Source organism: Syngnathoides biaculeatus, chromosome 11 (assembly GCF_019802595.1).
Source record: "Syngnathoides biaculeatus isolate LvHL_M chromosome 11, ASM1980259v1, whole genome shotgun sequence".
In the NCBI taxonomy this organism is placed as follows: Eukaryota; Metazoa; Chordata; class Actinopteri; order Syngnathiformes; family Syngnathidae; genus Syngnathoides; species Syngnathoides biaculeatus.
Genome location: NC_084650.1, coordinates 4,358,407 through 4,380,575, shown reverse-complemented (window position 1 = coordinate 4,380,575; position 22,169 = coordinate 4,358,407). Strand labels below are relative to the sequence as shown.

The 22,169-nt window shown below is 42.0% G+C and overlaps 2 protein-coding genes across 2 annotated transcripts in view; both read right to left on the bottom strand.

Annotated features, from left to right (window-relative positions):
* st3gal5 (ST3 beta-galactoside alpha-2,3-sialyltransferase 5) overlaps positions 1 to 7,629 on the bottom strand; it is a 28,604-nt gene extending 20,975 nt beyond the window's left edge. Inside the window, exons 1-2 of the mRNA XM_061835237.1 lie at positions 7,486 to 7,629; positions 1,141 to 1,235 (exon numbers count right to left, since the gene is read on the bottom strand). Coding sequence (XP_061691221.1) covers positions 1,141 to 1,172 — 32 coding nt within the window. The 5' untranslated portion in view covers positions 1,173 to 1,235; positions 7,486 to 7,629. The remainder of the gene's footprint in view (positions 1 to 1,140; positions 1,236 to 7,485) is intronic.
* Positions 7,630 to 12,712: 5,083 nt separating this feature from the next.
* polr1a (RNA polymerase I subunit A) overlaps positions 12,713 to 22,169 on the bottom strand; it is an 85,365-nt gene continuing 75,908 nt past the window's right edge. The window contains exons 34-37 of the mRNA XM_061834946.1: positions 20,619 to 20,819; positions 20,187 to 20,304; positions 19,934 to 20,098; positions 12,713 to 13,003 (exon numbers count right to left, since the gene is read on the bottom strand). Of these exons, the coding sequence (XP_061690930.1) occupies positions 12,903 to 13,003; positions 19,934 to 20,098; positions 20,187 to 20,304; positions 20,619 to 20,819 (585 nt within the window). The 3' untranslated portion in view covers positions 12,713 to 12,902. The remainder of the gene's footprint in view (positions 13,004 to 19,933; positions 20,099 to 20,186; positions 20,305 to 20,618; positions 20,820 to 22,169) is intronic.

Here is a 22,169-nt window from a genome sequence, read left to right as displayed (position 1 = left end):
GCTAGCATACATGCTAATGATGTAACCAATGTGTTCAAGCATACTTCATTGGACAAGTCACACAATTGTGCACAAATGGTATGCTTGAAGTTAATCTTATGGTGGCAAAAATAGGGTACATATCATCCATCCATCCATTTTCTTTGTTGTTTATCCTCACAAGGGTCGCGGGGAGTGCTGGAGCTTATCCCAGCTGTCAACGGGCAGGAGGCAGGGTACACCCTGAACTGGTTGCCAGCCAATCGCAGGGCACATAGAGACAAACAGCCACACTCACAATCACAATCACACGTAGGGGCAATTTAGAGTGTCCAATTAATGTTGCATGTTTTTGGGATGTGGAAGGAAACCGGAGTACCAGGAGAAAACCCACGCAAGCACGGGGAGAACATGCAAACCCCACACTGCTCCACATCCACCTGGGTCCTCAGAACTGTGAGGCCAATGCTTTACCAGCTGATCCACGGTGCTGGGTACATACATGGGTATATTAATACTGCTTCCATTATTTGCAGATTTTTGTTATTCGCAAGGGTGTAAGGAATGTAACCCCTGCGAATAACGGGGGAACACTATCACACTTGGAGAACGTCTGGTAAAGGTTAACTTAATTGCTTTGAGAAAAACTGAAGTGAAAGTCAACATACAGTCCTACCCTCTACAAATTTTAGTTAACTAAATTTACTGGTTTTGGTTACTATGAGCTGATGGGATTTCATCAACAAAAACTGGACTAAAACATTATTGCTGTGAAAATTATGATAAACATGAAATTACAAGTCAAATGACACTAAAACAATCAAAATTTCCAGTCAAAATTCACACTAAATTGTGTTTCCTACTACTGACTGGTACAAAATTTGTTGTTGTTTTTTTCCCAATGGACTCCAATTTGCTCTTAGTATCTTTTTTATTTCTTGGCGAATTCATGGCCAACAAAGTTGCCCTGGATAGTTGATGCACTTGTGAATATCTCCCTTGACAAAAAAATAACTGCATAATCCTTATTTATTGACAGACATACCTGGGTTAATAAACCTTCTAATATAAGGCAGTATGGTTGAGTTGGCTATCATTACCATGTGAGTGATGGCAAGTTAATGTGTGTCCCGATTTTGTGCTGTATTACAAGTACTTCACCTATGTGCGACCCAGCGTTTTGGGAGCCTCATGTTCCCGGCATTCACAGCATAGTAGGAGCTCCTCTTTTTCTCTGATGAAGCACGGATCTTGCCCTGTAAATGGGAGAATCAAATTTCAACTTGTCAGTCTATGTATTCAGAACTACCAAAAACAATGCATTTAAAGGCCAAGTGTCATCCCTATAAACATTCTAAAATAGATAATGAAAAATACATATAACATTATTCAATTCAATGTCAATACGAAAAAAATAAATGTGAGCAGAGAGCGCGTCATCCATGCGCAAAGTTGCAGAAGTGTCATTCTAAGATATCCAACTGGTCGCCATATTTGGCTGCATCCTCTGTACGTGACTTCACCTGGACATTCGCCAATGAAAACAAGCGGTGCATCCTAACTATGGGAAACGAACACGCCCCTTCTGACATGGAAGCTCTTTTCGAAAAGGAGAACACCACACAACCGAGTGTTACTGGGGCAATATTACACCATTGTTTCGAGCCATATTCAGATGATATGCGATCACGGCCAAAACGCCTCCCGTCCAATCCACTTCCGCGGTGGAGATGAGCCATCGCAGCTCATCACAGCCGGCCAGTGTAGCTCATTTTTGGCGCCGAGCCGTGCTGCTTTAGAGGGTTGTTCACAGCCACCACAGTAAGCGATGAACAACACCGTGGAGCCGGGGCGCTTTACTCCGTTGTTATCGCACGCGGCTGAGTGAAGTAGAGCCGAGCCGTGCTGCTTTAGGTGGTTGTTCACAGCCGCCGTGGTACGCGATGAACAACACCATCGAGCCGGGGAGCTTTACTGCGTTGTTGCCGAATGCGGCTGAGTGAGGCAGAGCCAAGCTGTGCTGCTTTTGGGAGTTGTTCATAGACGGCACAGTACGTGATGAACAACACCGTCGAGCCGGGGTGCTTTACTGCGTTGTCGTCTCACGCGACTGAGTGCTGCAATGTGGCAGCGTTCTTTGGAGCCGCCGCCGTCTGGGAGCCCGTGCGCTTCGCTGGCGAAGTGACGCAGCAGCCCAACGCCGTCTGACGCACACATCGACAGATTGCGTACACAGATCTTTTGTTACGTTATGAGAGACGGATTACGTGGTCCGCCCCAAACTATTATTTTTTTTTTAGTAGCTGTATACACACCTACCTGTCATTTGGAACCCACAAAGCTCTCGTCCTCTGCACCCGTGCAATCAATTTTTCACGACGAACCCGGTCTCTTGCAAACTTATGAAGGGTAAATCCATCCTCCCGAGTGTTCAAGCAATGTCCAGCAATGCAACGAGCCGGCATTTTGGCTAACATTAGGGAACAACAAGCTACCTTCCCAGAGGTAAAACTAATGGAAACAAACAAGTCCACTTGAGGGCGGGTCTGTCCTCTACATCACTTCCTGCTTCTTCTCAAAAACAAATCCCTCAAGAAGGATATTTATGGCGGGAGTTACAAAAAGCTGTATACGTGAAAAACATGTTATGTGGTGAAAAAACGCATGGGTCCATGTCGGCTGCCGTTTTTTCATTAACAACATACTAAAAATCATGCATTTCATGACAGTGGCACTTTAATGCAGGCACATGTGGGACATTGTGCTTCAGTGGTAAAAGGGGTAACTGTGGTGCATTGTGTTTATACAGTGGGTCATATGTGACCCCATGGGTTCTCTCGGGTTAAAACGTAATTTTTTTTTTTTATCCCAACCATAATTGAAATGCAGAACCAGGATCGGGACCAGAATCGCCGAAATTCAAACGATGCCTGACTTTAAATGTCAAAGGTGTCGCAGGGTGCTTCATGCATAAACAAGATACGATCCTCAACAGCACACTGTCCTTCAGCACACATAACATCAACAACAACATTGGTCAGTCTGCATATTTTCCCTTTTTAAACAATCAGCTCCATCTATCCGTCACACTCAACACTGCTGTTGTCTTTATTCGTTTGTCTTGTCACTTCCTCCCTGGATTATTGCAACTCTCAACTGTTTGGTCTTGCCCACAAGTCATTACAAACACTACAGCTTCTCCATAACTCTGCTGCCTTCTCACAAGGACCTCTTCCACTTACCACATCACTCAAGCCCTGCAATAACTCGAGTGGCTTTCTATCCATTACAGTTATCAATATAAAACATTAGTTAGCACCTTCAGGGCCAACTATTACATCGCACTACCATATTTGCCAATCTCCTTCGTGGATGCTCTCAGGCCCAGAGATAGCCGAAAGTTCGGTCATAGAGGGTACGTGAAACTTCTAACAGGGACTCTACCAGATGCTCACAATGCGCTTGTGTCTGCCAGGTGAGACCAGCTTCTTCCGCCACCATCACAGCCACACCACCAGCTCGTTATTGGTCGAGAGCTCGTCTTGTCTCTTTATTAACGCCATGAGCCCGCAAGTCTGATTTCACAACCACAAAGTCCATCATTGAATGATGGCCTAGGGCAGTGGTTTTCAAACTGGGGGCGTGCCCCTCTTATGATGGGAGAGTGTGCTACTATGAACACTTTTAATTAAGTTCCACCCAACTGTTATTCATGTTTTTGTAGATTTCTATAGAATGTTTGTTACATTACATAATTTCATTACGTTACAAATTAATTTGAACTATGCTATATTTATTTGTGTATGTATTTGAACAATTTGAGTGTTTCTCACCATTTTTTTCCCATGGTTTGAATGCCAAATTTTCCAATTTATCTTTTATTTACTAAAACATTGTTATATACTGTCAATGTCTGCATTTAGGAAGCTTTCCAATGATACCATCAATCCATCCATTTTCTGTACCGCTTTATCTTCACAGTGGTCCCGGACGTGCTGGAGCTTACCCTAGCTATCTCAGGGCAAGAGGCGGAGTAAATCCTGAACTGGTTGCCAGGCAATCGCAGGGAACATATTAAGAAAAAAAAAAAAAAAAACATTCGGGCACAGATTCACAATACAGGCAATTTAGAGTCTTTAATCAACCTACCACGAATGTTTTTAGGATGTGGGGAAAACCAGAGCACCCGGAGAAAACCCACACAGGCACAAGTAGAACATAGAAACCACATAGCCAAGCTCGGGATTTGAACACCAGCCCTGAGAACGGTGAGGCCGATGTACTAGCCTGTCATTCACGAATGCCACCCCAACAATACGACTTTTTAGGTGGGAAAAAAATTATGGAAGATTTAAACTTAAATTAGATGAAAAAGTCATCTAAAATCTTGAGGACCATTGTTTTAGGATTAAGAAGTGGACCAGAAATTGTTGCATTTTTCACCTGTTTTACATATTTATTCTGAAGGGCCCCAGTTAAATAATAATTTGGGTTCAAAATGCAGAGGATGCCCTTTTCTAAGATATTGTAGCTCGTCTTTTCGGCTAGATATTTGAGACAGATGGACTTCTCACTGATATTTGACATGTAAATAAAATTTGTTCTGATTGGTTCGCTGATATTTCTACTCTAATTATGTAAAAGAGCTTTGCTCTCATTGGACCTTGAAGGTATCTCGGCAGTAAAACGTTCATTGTGACATCGAGTGACATCCTTGAACGGCAATTCTGTCAAGGTTTCAACAGAACAGTACAACGGTACTTCTACTTACGAATTAACCCGTTCCGGAAATGGCGTGGGTAATGTGAATTTTTTTGTAAGTAGAAGCACATTTTACACGTAAACGGCCTAATCTGTTCCACAGTTGTGAAGTCCCGGGTTCAATCCCAGACTCGCCTGTGTGGCGCTTGCATGTTCTCCCCGTGCCTGTGTTATTTGCTTGAAAAGTAGATCTTGAGGTATAAACGTCTGGCCACTCTTGGTGTATATTCTCTACATTTAAACCAACTCTTCAGAAAAGAATCAAAGAAATCTTCACGTCCATATAATGGGATTATTGTTCGTCATCAGTTCCAACGTCCTTCTCCAACACGTTAAGTTCCGCCTGTGTGTATTCTGGCTCAAACTCACAGGCTTGAACATTGTACATTATGCTATTTTTGTAATTATTTTTCACAAAAATCAGCCACAAAATGCCGATAGTGGACGGTCTCTGTTCGGTGAAACGTATCCACGAGGAATGGGGGCGTCAGAACAGGAAGCACTGCAGGCGTGGCAAACACTGTCAGGTTTCCAGCCGGGCTCATTGGAATGTCTGAGCGAGAGAGGAATTTTGATAATACTTTTCCAATTTAAGGATGTTTCTTGGGGAAATCAGTGGATAACTCGCATTAAAAGAAACACTGAAACCTCATCTACAAACTTTTAATGTGTGCTCCCATTCCTATAATTTTGGGGAGAGTCTTCCTTTAAAGGTCAAGTGTCATGAAATGTATGATTCTTAGTATGTTATTAATGAAAAAAACAGCAGGCAGTATGGACCCATCTGTTTTTTCACCACAAAACATTATTTTGACGTGTATGGTTTTTTGTAACTCCCGCCATGAAAACAAGAACCAGGAAGTGACGGAGGAAGTAGTGCGCTCAAGCGGACTTGTTTGTTCCTATTAGTTTTACCTGTGGGAAGATAGCTCGTTGTTCCTTCGTGTTGGCCAAAATGACGGCTCGTTGCATTGCTGGATATTGCTTGAAATATGTAAATATGTATATAAATATGGCTCGAAACAATAGGGTAATATTGCCCCGGACAGTTCACTCGATTGTGAGATGTTCTCTTCTTTGAAAATAGCTTCCGTGTCTCATAGTAGATGGGCAGACGAGCCACCGACCAAGCCGTCCCTCGCGAATGAGCACGACTTCGGCCAGGCTGCCTCATACATACTATCTGGGAGTCTGTTATTAGAACTAATCCACATATCATCTAAATATGACTCAAAACAATAGGGTAATATTGCCCTGGACACTTCACTCGATTGTGAGATGTTCTCTTATTCGAAGAGCTTCCGTATCTGAAGGGGCATGTCCCATAGTAGGGGCCACAGCGTGTTTTCAATTGCGAATCTCCGGGGTGACGTCACGGACAATAGATGCACCCAATATGGGGACCACTTGGATGTCGAGTGACACTTCCGCAACTTTGCGCATGGATGATGCGCTCCCGGTCATATTGATTTTTTCGTATGGACATTCAAGTGAATATTGTTATGTGTATTTTTCATTTCAATGTCTATTTTAAAATGTTTATAGGGACGACACTTGACCTTTAAGAAGGCAGGGTTACTTCAGGTCTTCTTAACACTGAAATTAGACAGTGAATTGCAGACAGCGAATTGTAGCCAGTTGAATCTGAGGGGACTGGAAATATTGTGTTTGAATTTTAAAGGTTGAAATTTTCATGTGGCACATTTATTCACATTGAAAGGTTAAACTGAAATACAGCTATTGAATGTGATCAGTTTGGAAAAAGAATGTGAATTTTACAACATAAAATTTTCAGTGGCATTTTTAATTCAAACCCTAGGGGCACACATTTACATCCATATGTATGATGTGCGCTGCAGAGGGGAAGACTTTGAAGTGGGCGCAAAAGTTTGGATTTATAGCGAGACGAGGGGCTTGTTTCCCAAACTCATGAAACATGGTGGGGACCATGCACCATCCCAGAGATGTCAGATGTGATGTTTGAAGTAGGCTGTTTAAAAAAAAAAAAAAAAAAAAAACTCGGTGGTAGTCCTCCACCGAGACCGGCTTGCAGCATATCGACCACAGGTATCACCTGCGAGCGAGGGCATCCTCGAGGAACAGACTGAGGGAGACCAGTCTCCTCCAACACAAGCTTGGGCGGGTGATCGCGGAGCAGATTCGGTGACACCGCTGATTCCCTTCTTACTTGCTGGACTACATATTGGATGTTATGTCTCTGGGTGGGGGCTGTGCGGCATTGCAGCACTCAGAAGGTGACACCTTGCCTGAAAAATTACATATGGACTACTGACCTGTCTGCATCTGTCATTTTGTAGCGCCAATCTTGTTCATCTGCCTATGAAATTAAAGTGTTTTTTCCTCGTTCCCTCATGAGCGACAGTCCATTAAAAAAACTAATATTTTGAGTCTTTTTAATTAATTCAATTTGTGTTGAAGCGTTTAATATAGTGTATACACTGTGTTGTCGAGTACAAGCACATTAGCACGCATGGCTCGTGTTTTGGTATGAAATTGTTGAAAACGCCACGGCCTGGACGTCGTAAAAAAACATATATCATCCATACAAATCAAGACGGAGTCCTAATAAAACACTTCATGAGAAATGTTCCACTCGTGTTGAAGAGCCACATTGACATTTGCGTCATTACAACAGATACCCGGAGAACCGCCGCTGCGTTTTCATTCAAGATGCAACATCAACATTGGAGATTGAGCAAGTTTCGTGTTTTTTTTTTAGCATACCTTTCATCGGATCCCACTACTGCATCGTGTCGAGTTTGTTCCTAGTTGAGATAATTGAACGTAATTTTAGTGGTCCGGCAACATTACGTCTCGTTCTTCGCCGATTCGGCCGCGAGTTGATTGGGGCATGACGCAAAACCACGGGAAAGCACGCAAAACCACGCGAGATTATGACACACCATTCAAAAGGCGTGAACATCGCAGGGGTGTCTAAATGCAAACATGTTTTCCACAAAGCCGACCAAAACAAATATTAAAATAACACTTTTAATGAAATATTAATGAAATAAACAAATAACCCCTTTCAGATTTTTCAATGAAAAAGAACATTCATGGAACATTTTCTTATAGACATTAAGTTTGCAGTTCTCTCTCAACTTCACAGTGCAAGCAGGCTAAGACCGAACTGATTTTATTCCAGTAGATTTCATTATGATTATATTTGTTTTGACATAATGATCGTTCAAGTTAGAAAACTAAGCTTACATATATATGTTCATCAGAATTAAATGTGGGCCTGTTTCTGCCTGGTGAGAAGTTCATGAGAAGTTCGATGTCAGATTCCATTTTTGTCGGAGCCAGTTTGAAACACTCATGATGATATTCATCTGTCAATCTCGATTTCATCAGAATTTCAGGTGTTGCATGCGTGAAAAGATTCGCTCACAAATATACGTGCTGCAAAAAGTGAGGACATCATTGCATTTTTTTTTTTTAAATCTTACGGCAAGTGTCGTTTGGGAGGGCGGCATAAAAGTCATTGAGACCGTTTCATTCAAGACGTCACGATTTTGGAGCTCCGCCGACTCAAACTGACAAGAAGGCTGGCCTTCGTCGATGTTGGAAACAAAGGGGTTCCGGAATAGGTGGATATCTTTTCTATTAACATGAGGTTCACGGAATCGCACAGTGAACTCTGCCTGGAGCTTCTCCAGTGCTTAATTCCACACACTTTTCAGACTGGAACGGGGCGCTAGATTCTTTGCGAGGGTTTGGGGGAGCAAAAAGATGGATGAAGTTCTTTTTCACTTGTCCAAAAAGCAGCGTTAGTTTCACCTGAAATGCTTTGATATGTGAAAATACATGTCGCAAATTAGTTTCCCCTGGCCTTGTACTGAAAGTTCAGGTTGTTCTGGATTTCGGCCACATCTATTGAAAATGCATGCTGCCATTTCCATTACAGGTCGATCAGCTCGAGGCCGTTTTTTTCTTTTTAATGAAGAAATGTGTTTATTTCGGTAGCAGGTCGTTAAAACACCTCCAAACTCTTCATCAATCATCGGACCTCTGTGTATGCAGACTCCAGTTCAGACAGGAATTGTCCCAAGTCTCTTTGCTCTGATGAAGTTTACGCATGATGCCACAACCTTATTGAGAGAATCCCACTTCAACACTTTGGCTTGCTGGTGAATTAGGCAGTGGGCCTGTAGCGGGAAGGTAAGACCCCGTTCTTCCATCTCTAAATTAAGGAGCTCGATAAGACTCCGAGACACGTCCACCATACTCGGAGCTCCATCAGTCGTCGGTCCAGCTCTTTTCCATGGTTTGGGATACTTTGCCCTCGTCGTAGTCCCTTTGAGACTTTGGATGGCTACGAAATCCTCGCACATTTCAAAATTTGCATTAACTCCACGATTAAAAAGGAGCAGCTGCGCTGTGTCCTGCACGTCCGTGCTCTCAGTCCAATTCTTTCATCTTCTGCTGCAGCTGGGCATATACTTACCCTTGAGTTCTTCAATACGTCTTGATTCTAGTCGCTGACAGGCTCACGACATTAAAGACGGCATTTCTTTCTCTCCTCCTCAAACACTGATTGACAAATTCTCCATCAGTGAAAAATTCACTTCTGCTTGCTCTCAGCTGAGCAACACGAAAGCTTGCGAGAATGGAGGGCAGTTTTTCATCTGAGCTTAGGGTATAAATGTGCCGAGCTAACAGCCCACGTTTTTGCTTTAAGTGTGCTTGAGTTCACATTTGACTTTGCAAGCTGTCGTTCTTGTCCTTGTGACGGGATTCAGTATCGGCGCACTTTGTAGTTTGACTATAGCAACCGCCTCTTGACAGATGAGACAGCCTTTTCTTTGCATTGAAAAAAAAAATCCATCATTGGTCCACCGCTGGTTAAATGCCCCGCATTCTTTTTTTTTTTTTTAAAGTGTATTTATTTTGAGAGAGGGGTTTCATGTAGGGTACAGACCGCAGATGGGTGTTATATAACTCTGTTCAATGGATGCACAAGTCTCGATCGATCACAATCACGCCAGACTGGGAAAAAAATGCATCTCTAATTGGTATTTGTCATGTTATTAAATAAGAGACGTGAGTCCCTTGTGTCTTTCAACGTGCGTGATTATTTTTCTTCATGCCCGCCAACTGCCTAACTTACTTCTTTCCTTGTCGTCACTCCCAGTCGCGTCCTGGTGACGTTAACACAATCACACTATATCTCCCTTTTCTAGAATCAGCGGGTAAACTGCCAATGATTCAACAGACCTTGAGGGTTATTCTGCCTCGTGGTTGGAAGGTCTGCTCCTATCTCTACCTGTCCCTGTCAAGCAAACACAAACAACATTTTAGCTTTAGCTTCAACAATTCACCTCAACAAATCGACAACTCAACCAACAATCCTGCAGCCAACTAAACATTTATATTACAAAAACATAGCATGAATCACATCACATTTCAACATTTTCTTTTTTGAGACCCTGCATTGTCTCTATCTCTAAACAAAATCATAAATCCAACCTTGCTAGAATCCTTACAGTCCTCCCGGACCTGGTTCTGACAGTAGGAATAGCTAGCTGGTGGCTCTAGAAGGTTCTGCGGCGGCGGTTCCTCTGTCAGTTGATCTGAATTGTCCCTCGGGGAAGGCTCCACCGGAGTGGGTAAAACAGTGGTCCGGCGAGGCTTTCGTGGGCGTGAGGTGATGATGGTTCCCTGGGGTGGCGTGACTACTGTTGATGGCCCGTTTCTTCACCTCCTCACTTTGCCGTGCCATTCGTGTGGCTTTATCCAAAGTGAGATCCGCATCCAGGTGCATGCGTTCAGACAACCTCTTATTCAGCACGGCGGCACAATTCTGTCTCTGATCAGTTTCTGGTGCAACACCACGTAGTTACAATGCTCTGCCAAGGCATGAAATGCGGTGACGAACGAATCCATACTTTCTCCCTCTCTCTGGTAGCGCATGTTGAACTTGGCGCGCTTATGAATAACGTTTTTCTTCATAACAAAGAACGTCTGGAATCCTCCTCTCAGTCCTTGGTATATGTCTTTTGTGGTCTGACAGGTTTCATCCAAGCAGAATGTATTCTGCCCCGTCCCGCATGCAATAAATCATCGTATTTATTTGGTTCTCCTCGGAGCTCGCTTGCAGGTTACTTGCCAGGCGAAATCTTTCAAATCACCGTATCCATTTCCCCCATTCCTGCGGCTTTGAAAAGTCGAAGGGCTCCGGCGGCTGGATGTTGAAGGTAGTGCTCGGTCTGGCGGCAATTATCGGCTGCTGTGGCGCGTTGTCCACCCGGGCAGGAGCTATGGCTCCGCCGGTCATGTTTCCTCCTAAGCGCATCCTTTCTCCACCGCCGTCCAAACGAAACTCCGTTAGGTCCACTCCACGCTAACTACCCCACTTCTGACACCATGTTGCGTTACTAAATAAAATAAACGTGAGTCCCTTGTGTCTCTCAACGTGCGCGATCTTTATTTATCTTTTTGCCTGCCAACTGCCCAACTTAGTTCCTTGTCGTCACTGCCCGTTGTGGCCTGGTGACGTTAACACAATCACACCCTAGTATTATTCAGTGGGAGAACGAGGCTGATTCCTGGCTGCAGTTTTGGGACCACAGGCATTGTCAAGAAGAATATTTGCGATATCCGAAACTACTACCGCTTACTCTCTACAACAATTTCACGTCGCCTGGAACAAATGTCACCTTTTCCTTTCATTTGCGTCATTGCATTAAATCTCTAACAATTGTGGATTTCTGACTCCAGTTTGAAAGAGCTCCAATTTTATTGTCGTAAGATCAAAATATGTTAAATTCATCTCAGTTCAAAATACGTCCCTTTTTAGATAACTATTGTGGATAAGCCGAAGAGAGCATGGATGAATGGAAGTTTTAACAGGGAGAATTCCTGTTCCACATATAAATTCTGGAATAAAAACACCAAACACCTGAATGGCCAAAGTGATCTCACCGATCCTAGGTGAAATGGAAGATAACTGATGTCTTACTCAGTTTGGACTAGGCGAAATTAAATTAGACAAACTTTTCAAATGGTCACAATTCAGTTCGGCTACAGTTATCTTGACTCAAAAACAATCCTATGCCCCCCCCTCCAAAAGTCATTTTGATTGGCCTGCAAAGGCAGACTGCCTTTTGTCTGATTGGCCACAATTTAGATATGGTGCCTAACAATGTGGTGCATCTTGTGCTCTGTTACACTGTTAGCATGTATGCCAGCAAGTGTTTAAGCGTGTATGAAAGCCATCAAATGATGGCGCTCACGAGCCAGTGAGGAACAATCTAATTTCACATCTGTAAGCAAAAGAAGCTTACATTGCCTCACACGCTGCCTGTGTCGGGAGGTCATTACTGATGATGTTGTACACACTCAGTGTCACACCGAAACTAAAATCAAACACAGCAACTCCGTGTGTACAACATCGTCAGTATGACCTGACGACATAGGCAGTGTGTACGGTTATCAAAGCTTCAGCTGCTCACAGATGTCAAATGCAACTGTTCCTCACTGCCTCGTGCACGCCATCATATGCATGCTGACAGTGTAACCAGTGCGCATTAATACTGAATCCATTATTCACGAATTTTCACTACATAATTACATTTCTTACACCTGCGTGAATAACGGGGAACACTAAAAATACAGTGGCATGTTGATCAGTCATTGAGTAAAAATATCAGTTCTTAATATAAATGACTCAAGTACAAAGAGTTCATTCAAACAATTCTCACAAGTAACATTTATCCAAAATGTTACAGGTTATTACCAACCTTGTCTTGCTATAAGAGACCAACATTCACTTCCACCACTCCCAGTAAACGTGCACATTTGACTTCTAAAGCAGCCAATGGCAGTGAACGTTCAAGAGTCCTGTTAGCACCATTTCTGCAGTTATAAAAAGTTGCAGAAAAGTAAAAAAGCAAGACAAAAAAAAAAATTATTCTTAAAAGACGAAAAACAGAACACAATCTTGGGTAGATGCTGTACAAACTCACTTTATCTCGTTATTCAAACTAATGTCAAAATACAGGTTTTTTTTTTAAACCAAAGGGAGTCTTGATACCAATGTGTCACTCTGTAATGTCGATAGAAGTGTCTGTTGTCCAATGAAAAGCACAACTCTCTAAAATGTTTATATTTGTACGTGATTGCCCAAAACTGCGTCGGCCCTACTGCAGGGGTTGTTTGAGCTCAAAAAGTCCTGTTCCTCCTTTAACAACCTTTCCCACCACCAGGCAGGCTGATGGCGACTGGAGCTGATCATGAAAGCCTGAAAGACAAAAAAATCAAGAGCATAAAATACATTTGTATCAGACAAATATTAGTTGCACAGATTTTTAAGGCATGACAATGTACATAGCTATTTTGATAGAATTGAAGCATTTGAATGAATGATGCATTCTACATTCTTCTGACTCAACTTGGTTCCTCAACTTAATCTTTTCATAGGCTCATGGCGAAAAAGTTAGCAGTGGTCAACAACAATCACCTAGCTTTCTGTTTGAATTTACAGTGTGGTTTAAAACCACCTGGTCAACTTTCGGTGGTTGTAATCCCTACTACATAGGTTTGTAAACATGGCTGATTTCACCACAGGTTTGGGTTCCTGTTGCTTTTTTACAAGGTAAAAATGTAGGTGAACCAAAAGGTGGCACCAAATAAAATACTGCTCTTACATTATCTGCATTGACGTAAATACCCACAAAAACAGTGGATCAATATAAATGAAGAATTCTGAGTATACACTGAGGAAAAAGTATATATAGAGGCCTTAAATTTCATCTTGTGCACGCCTGGTGTGAGAGACGATCTTAAAAACTCTGGAAATTACAATGTATAATTTCTTAAAATTATTTATTTGTATGTTACTGCTGCAAATCAGTATTTGAACACCTGTGAAAGAGCAATTTTAATACTTGGTACAGTAGCTTTTGTTTTTATTTAGAGATCAAAGATATCCTGTAGTTTTTCAACCAGGTTTGCACATACTGCAGCAGAGATTGTCAATTCTTCCACACATATTTTCTCTGGATCAGCCAAGTTTCTGAGCAGTCACTGAGAAACACTGAGTTTGAGCTCCTGTCAAAGACTTTCTATTGGGTTCAGGTCTGGAGACTGACTGGCTAGGCCACTCTAGAACCTTGATATACTTCTTATGGAGCCACTCCTTTGTTATCCTGGCTGTGTGCTTCGGGTCATTGTCATGTTGGAAGACCCAGCCATGACCCATTTTCAATTCTCTAACTGAGGGAAAGAGGTTGTTCCCCAAAATTTTGCAATACATGGCCGTGGTCATTCTGTACTTGATTGCATGTGTCCTGTTGCATCTGCAGGAAAAACACCCCCAAAGCCTGATGCTTCCACCCACATGCTTCAAAGAATGGATGCCTTGTGCCGTTGTTGGGACACACCCTCATATTCTATTGGTCCAGTCAGTTTTAGTTATATATTCTGTAGACGATTGCAGGATTTGTCACTTTAAACTGCTCCCTTTGCACAATTGTCGTTGCGTTGGTCAAAAACCAAAACTGCAAATGGGTAAGGGCACTCTGGACAAGCTTAACATAATGTGAGGTATTGACACACTTAACTGTTCTAAATGAAGACTAGTCTGCATCTTGCACATCTGTGACTCTTATAAGGAATTGTTTCCTATTAACTGAATGTCTCTTTCTCTTTGTTCTTGTTAGTTTGCTCCTTGTTCTGAATGTCGTACCAGGGTGGCACCAACTGCCGGAGACAAATTCCTTGCGCGTTGTTACACACTTGGGCAATAAAGCTTATTCTGATCATTGCTACGCCACGAGGTGAGATCTTGCTTGGAGGCCCCAGTCCGTGGGAGATTGACAGTCATGTTTAGCTTCATCCCTTTTCTGATATATGCTAGGACAGTCGATCTTTTTCCACCAAGCAGCTTATAGAAATTAACCCGTAGCCCTTTCCAGCCATGTGGAGGTCGACAATTTTGTCTTGTGGACAGCCCTTTGGTCTTAACCATGTTAGTAGTTGGAGTCTGACTGATTGTGAGCTGTGGCCAGTTGTCTTTATGCAGCCAAGGATAAAAAAACTGGCGCTTCTGATTTAGAATAATAAGTGGAGTATAGGTTGACTTTTTATAGGTGTACTAACAGGCCTTTGGGGCCAGAATTTTTGCTGATTGGCAGGTGTTCAAATATTAATTTGCAGTAGTAATATAGAAATTATATATTAAAAAAAAAAAATCATACATTGTTATTACAAATATATATAAATTACAATTACAAATTACCGTATATATATATATATATATATATATATATATATATTTTTTTTTTAAGATGTATCTCACAGTGGAGATGCACCTAAGATGAAAATTTCAGATAGCACCATGACTTCAATGTGGGAGAACTTGCAAAATTGCAGGGTTTTTCCTCACTGCATATGGCTGGCAGAGCATTTTATAAGCACATCTTGCTGACAAAATTGCCACCACTGACATGCCACACAGTGTCAAGATGCCAACTTATAGAAATTAAATTCCAGAACAATTTTTCCAAATTTGTATGAATTTCCCTATTTTCAAAATTCTCTAGACAATATTACCGCAGGATAACTATTGCATTATTTTTATTATATAGTATAGTATATCACAATTCAGCACACAGTTGAACTTCACAACTTAGTCATTATGCTAGAACCACTATGTTTAGTAAATTATGGCTTCAATATTTATTTTAATGTTTTTATTGCATCAACCTTGAAATGGTGGACACTTTCTTGCAAGTTATATATATATATATATATATATATATATATATATATATATAATTTCCTGTGTTCACTATTGCTCCAGAAGCGATTGATTTTCCCAATTTTGTGGGACTCAGAAATGTTATACAGTATTACAAATTGGCTTTACAAAATCAGGAGTTTTTGGGGCCAATCAGTTTAAAAAAAAAGAAAACGATCACAAGATTGGAGAAATGTGTCCATTTCAGTGTTTTTAAACCTTTTTTGAGCCAAAGCACATTTTTATATTGAAAAAATATATATCACAAGGTACACCAACAGCAGAAAATGTCAAAAACATGAAACAATGTGGTCTATCTTTACAATATAGTCATTCTCATCAACTGGCTTGAATAAGAACCAAATAAAGAAAGTAATTTAGAATATTTTTACTCACTCAATTTGAAAGCTGGGCCTGTTCTGATAAATACAGAACTGATATCCTAGCAGGAATCCAAGACATATACTAAGCTCTTCCTCAAAAGCTCTCAGTGTCAGTTTTGGTTTTCATAGCAATCAAGCTTGAAAAGCTCACCTCACACAAATACATTGGAACTTCTACTTACGAACGTCTCTAGTAACGAAAAAGTCAGGTTACAACATCTGAATCAACTTCTGGGGAAAAAAAAAGTCTCGTTATGAAGGAAAATTCAGGATACGTAAGGCAAAAATAGGCGCTGGTATCCGCAGTCCCCATATTCCACCAAACGTAAACACCCGGTATCTTGTTTTGAAACTGGCACAATAGAGGTGCCCTCGCATTGGCTGTCACCCACAATCTTCCTGGCATCCCTTTGGCACCAATCTTTAACCATGATGAGTTTCATTTCCCTTCAACACTGTCATGTGTAAGGCTGGCCCACGGCCAAGAAAGGCAAAGGACACAACTTTAGTTTATAATAAAGCCTACTGAACATCATGCCTTTGCCTGGGAGTTCTGCATTCGGGTCCGCCTCCGCACCGCTGGCTCATGACACCGAATCACACGTTGTCACACGCAAACTCACATTGGTAAACAATTTATCGTGACTATTTTTTTGTGTTTTTTGCAAATTTATTCATCTTTATTCACTATCGGCCCCAAGAATCTTTAGTGGAATTTAGTTGGGTGCACGCGTACATTCACATGTTTTCTCTCAGCTGTCAAACGTTTGCTTCCTCCTCCGTCCCCCATAATGCCTGTCGCTCCTCACACAGCCTTCACTTTGCACAATCCCCCAGCACCAAAGACAAATGAACATTAATTTGCATTGTTCTTTATATTATGTAATCTAAATGCTTATTTTCTTAGGGAGCATGTTTTTTTGCCTTTTGTTATTCAAAGATAGTTACTCTGTTATAATGCGGTTCCGGCCAGACCTATGTGACAAGTGTATCACCCAATCACTTATTTCAATGCTTTGTGACTTCATGAGATGCGAATTATCATCATGCTTTTCCTTCCAACTACTCGTCTTCCCATTGTGATAATATAAACGTAATTAGCATGGTAAAAACCGCTTTAAAAATGCTTTATTTGCTTCCATGAAGGCAATTATTAGTGAGTCACAATTGGACACACGCACGCACGGACACACAGAGAAACACTAAAATGTGGTCCCCCAAAGCAGCTTTTTTGTCTCATTTTAAAAACGAAGTTTGATTTAAACAAATTCATGAATGACATTTTTGTGATGTGGTCTGAGTTAGGAGTTGCCACAGCGCGTCATTTTTTTCCATCTAAGCCTCTCTCCTGCAAGTTTCTCTCTCACACCAACTGCCCTGATGTCTTTCCTCACAACATCCATCAACCTTCTCTTTGGTCTTCCTCTCATTCTTTTGCCTGGCAGCTCCATCCTCAACATCCGCCTACAAATATATTGACTCTCTTGCTTTTGGACATGTCCAAACCATCGAAATCTGCTCTTGCAAACCGCTTTTCCAAAATATCTAACTTTGTCCGTCCCTCTAATGAGCTCATTTCTAATCCTATCCAACCTGCTCACTCCTAGAGAGAACCTCAACATCTTTATTTCTGCCACTTCCAGTTCTGCTTCCTGTTGTCTCTTCAATGTCACCATCTCTAATCCATACATCATCACTGTTTTATAAACTTTCCCCTCCAGCTTAGCAGAGACACTTTTGTCACGTAACACACCAGACACCTCCCACCAGCTGTTCCAACCAGCTTAGACCTGTTTCTTCACTTCCTTCACACTCATGTTGGTTTGGATTGTTGACCCCAAGTATTCAAAGTCGTCCACCCTCACTTTCTCTTCTCCACACCATTCCCCCCTCCATCCCTCTCATTCATGCATTTATATTCCTCTCCTTCCCAGTGCATGCCTCCACCCTTCTAACTTCCTTCACCTGCAACCTGATTTCACTGCAGATCACAATATCGTCTGCCAACAACACGATCCAAGGGGATTCTAGTCTAGTCAGCCTATACATTGCCACAGCAAACAGGAAGGGGCTCATAGCTGATCCCTGATGCTGTCCCACCTCAACTTTAAATTCTTCTGTCACACGTACAGCATACCTCTCCACTCTTCTGCAGCCCTCATACATGTACTGTACTCTAACATATTTCTCTCCACACCAGACTTATGCATGCAGTACCAGAGTTCCTCTCTTGGCACTCTGTCATAGGTTTCTCTAGATCCACAAAGTCACAATGTAGCTCCTTCTGACCTTCTCTGTACTTTTCCACAAGCATCCTCAAATGCAAATAATGCATCAGTAGTAATCTTTTTAGGCATGAAACCATACTGTTGCTTGCAGATACTTCTGTCCTGAGTCTAGCCTCCACTACTATTTCCTATAACTTCATTGTGTGGCTCATCAACTTTATTCCTCTGTAGTTCCCAGAGCTCTGCAAAACGCCTTTGTTCTTAAAAATTGGAACAAGCACACTTTTACTCCACAAGTTGGTCAGAAAGTTCACAGCAACCTCTCCAAATTGTTTCCATACCTTCACTGGTATGTCCTCAAAACAAACTGCCTTTCCATTTTTAATCCTAATTAGTGCTTTTCAAACTTTCTCACTTGCTGGTCCATCAGACCTGCCTCGTCTACTCTTCATTCATTTTCTTCATTAACTTAAAGTATTCTTTTCATGTATTTAGCACACTACTAGCACTAGTCAACATTTCCATTTTTATCCTTAAATCAGCGTTACCTGCTGCACATCCTTCCCATCTCTGGCTCTCTGTCTGGCCAACCTGTAGAGATCCTTTTCTCCTTCTTGTGTCCAACCTGCTCTACGTGTCATCATATGCCTCTTGTTTAGCCTTTGCCACCTCTACCTTTGCCCTATCTCACATCTCAATGTATCTCTTTTGCCTCTCCTCTACCTTTGTCTTCTTGATCTTCCCCTCCACCACCTGTGTCATCCTACACATCACCATCCAGTGCTGTCGGGCTACACTCTCCCCTACCACCACCTTACAATCATTAGCCTCCTTCAGATTACATCGTTTGCACAAATGTAATCCACCTGTGTGCTTCTACCTCCGCTCATGTAGGTCACCCTATGGTTCTGGCTATTCTGGAAAAAAAAGTTCTCTTCGGTCATTTCCATCCTTTTTGCAAAGTTCACCATCACCTGTCCCTCAAAGTTCCTTTCCTCTATGTCGTATTTATCACTTTTTCAACGCCCCCGTTTCCTTTGGCAACATGTCCATTGAAATATGCACCAATCACAACTCTCCCTGTGTTCAAGATGCAAAGGACTACTTCCTTTCAGAATTTGTCTTTGAACTCGAGATCACATCCTACCTGTGGGGCATAGGTGCAAAACACATTACACATAACACCCTCAATTTCAAGTTTCAGCCTCATAACTTGCTCTGTTAGTCTTTTCACTTCCAAGACATTCTGAGCCTCTTCTTTTAAAATACCCCCTACTCCATTTCTCTTGGCATCTACTACATGGTAAAATAATTTAAACCCTGCCCCTAAACACCAGCTCTTTTGGAAGCACAATATGCCTACCTCTCTCCTAATCATCATGTCAGCACACTCCTGGGCTTTTCCTGTCATAATCCTAATATATTCAAAGTCCCCACGACTCAATTGTAGGCTGTGTGCATTCCTCTTCTTCTGCAAAGGAATCTGCTTTCCACCTCTTTGTGTTCGACCCAGAGTAGCTGAATTTCCAAAGACACCCTGCAGGTTAACGGTGCCGGGGGTGGATGTTGTTAACCCGGGCCACGACTGGCATTCTTTAGATGAATTCTCATGTTTATTTGGCAAAGTTTTAAGATGAATGCCCTTCCCAACGCAACCCTCTGCATTCATCCGGTTTGGGACCGGGCTCCGGATTGCACTGGGTTGTACCCCAACAGGGCTGCATTCCTGACAGCGCAGTAATTGCTGGTAATGTCAGACACTGGATATTTTGACAGTTCTGGAACTGCATGTTTTTTTATTTCGATCATCAGATGCTCACCCAGCATGGTAGCCTGTTTGAGGAATTTGTAGCTCGTCTCAAAAGTCATCTGCTGCAGAGGGGAGGAGTTGGATGTGATGGAATGGCGGTTCAGTGGCTTGTATACCCCCTCAAAGCACATGTAGTCTGCTACTAGTGACAGATGTCTGGCGTCCACCTCGATACCTAGAGCAACGCAGAAACATAGTGAGAAAGTGTAATAGTGAACTACATGTTTTGCAGATCTTTTTTTTGTCAGTGTCCATATGTATACCATAAACAGCAAAGACATTTTTGATTTCTTTCTCTATGACTTTGAGAGCCACTTCAATCCCGTAGGTGTTTGCCATGGCATGTACGTCATTGGAATAGAGTCTGTTGACATCCAAGATCTGGAGGAGGGTAAACAGCTCAATGTGATTGTAGGAATTTTATTAGTACATTGACAAAAAAATCCAACAAATGAACAGATTAATCTGCACAAAAGAAATTAAATAGCAAAAAAATACTTCAATTGTATTGAGTGTCACTTTAAAAAGCTGATAAAAAAAAAATTATCAAAACTGATGGGTTTTCAAATCTCTTAAGGACGAGTGTTGCACAGATTTGTCTGGTTGTTTATATGGATGGACAACCCAATCACATTTAATAATGTCAAGGCTGTATCTAAAGTCAAAGATTGCAAATGAGTAACCTGTCCACGTACATCACTGTGCTCGAACATTTCGTGCATGTTGATGCCCTCTGTGTTGAGAACCATCTCTTTGCCTCCAGTCTTAGTTGTGGTCTCACTCAGAAGGCATCGAGTCAGGCCCCTGGTCTCCATGATGATGGCATTCTGGGCCAGTGTTGACACAAGTGATGTCAGGTCAAAGTGCACTTTGCTCAGTGACAAAGCCAGGTTCACCTGTTAAAAGTGATACCAAATAGTATAGGGTGAATAACGTGATGGGTCAAGAGTGTTGAGGAGTAACTAATTACATGTACAGTGAAGAAAATACGTATTTGAACACCCTGCTATATTGCAAGTTCTCAACTTAGAAATTATGGAGGGGTCTGAAATTTCCATCATAGGTGCATATCCTCTGTGAGAGAGATCGTCTAAAAAGAACAATTCAGAAATCACAATGTATAATTTTTTTTAATGATTTGTGTGATACAGCTGCAAATAAGTATTTGAACACCTGACAAAACCAATGTTAATATTGGTACAGTAGCCTTTGTTTGCAATTACAGAGGTCAAACATTTCCTGTATTTGTTCATCAGGTTTGCACACATTGCAGGAGGGATTTTGGCCCACTCCTCCACACTGATTTTCTCTAGATCAGACAGGTTTCTGGGCTGTTGCTGAGAAACACAGAGTTTCAGGTCCCTCCAAAGATTTTCTATTGGGTTTAGGTCTGGAGACTGGCGAGGCGACGCCAGAACCTTGATATGATTCTTACGGAGCCAATCCTTGGTTTTCCTGGCTGTGTTGTTCGGGTCATTGTCATGTTGAAAGACCCAGCCACTACCCATCCACTAAGGATGGTGTTCTTGGAATGGAACTCATCACTCGTCTTCCTCCAAACACGGTTAGTGGAATTATGACCAAAAAGTTCGATTTTGGTCTCACTTGACCACAAAACCTTCACCCATGACTCCTCTGTATCATCCAAATGGTCATTGGCAAACTTAAGACGGACCTTGACATGTGCTGGTTTAAGCAGGGGAACCTTCCGTACCATGCATGATTTCAAAACCTGATGTCTTAGTGTATTACCAACAGTCACCTTGGAAACGGTGGTCCCAGCTCTTTTCAGGTCATTGACCAAGTCCTGTTGTGTAGTCCTGGACTGATTCCTCACCTTTCTAGGGATCATTGAGACCCCACGAGGTGATATCTTGCATGGGTCTCAACGCTGATTGAGATTGACCCTCATGTTTAGCTTCTTCCATTTTCTAATGATTGCTCCAACAGTGGACCTTTTATCACCAACCTGCTTTGCAATTTCTCCGTAGCCCTTTCCAGCCAGGTGGAGTTGTACAATTTTGTCTCTGGTGTTTTTGGACAGCTCTTTGGTCTTGGCCATGTCACAAGTTTGAGTCTTACTGATTGTATGGGGTGGACAGGTGTCTTTATGCAGCTAACGACCTCACACAGGGGCATCTGATTCGGGATAATACATGGAGTGGAGGTGGATTTTTAAAGGCGGCCTAACAGGTCTTTGAGGGTCAGAATTCTCGCTGATAAGACAGGTGTTCAAATACTTATTT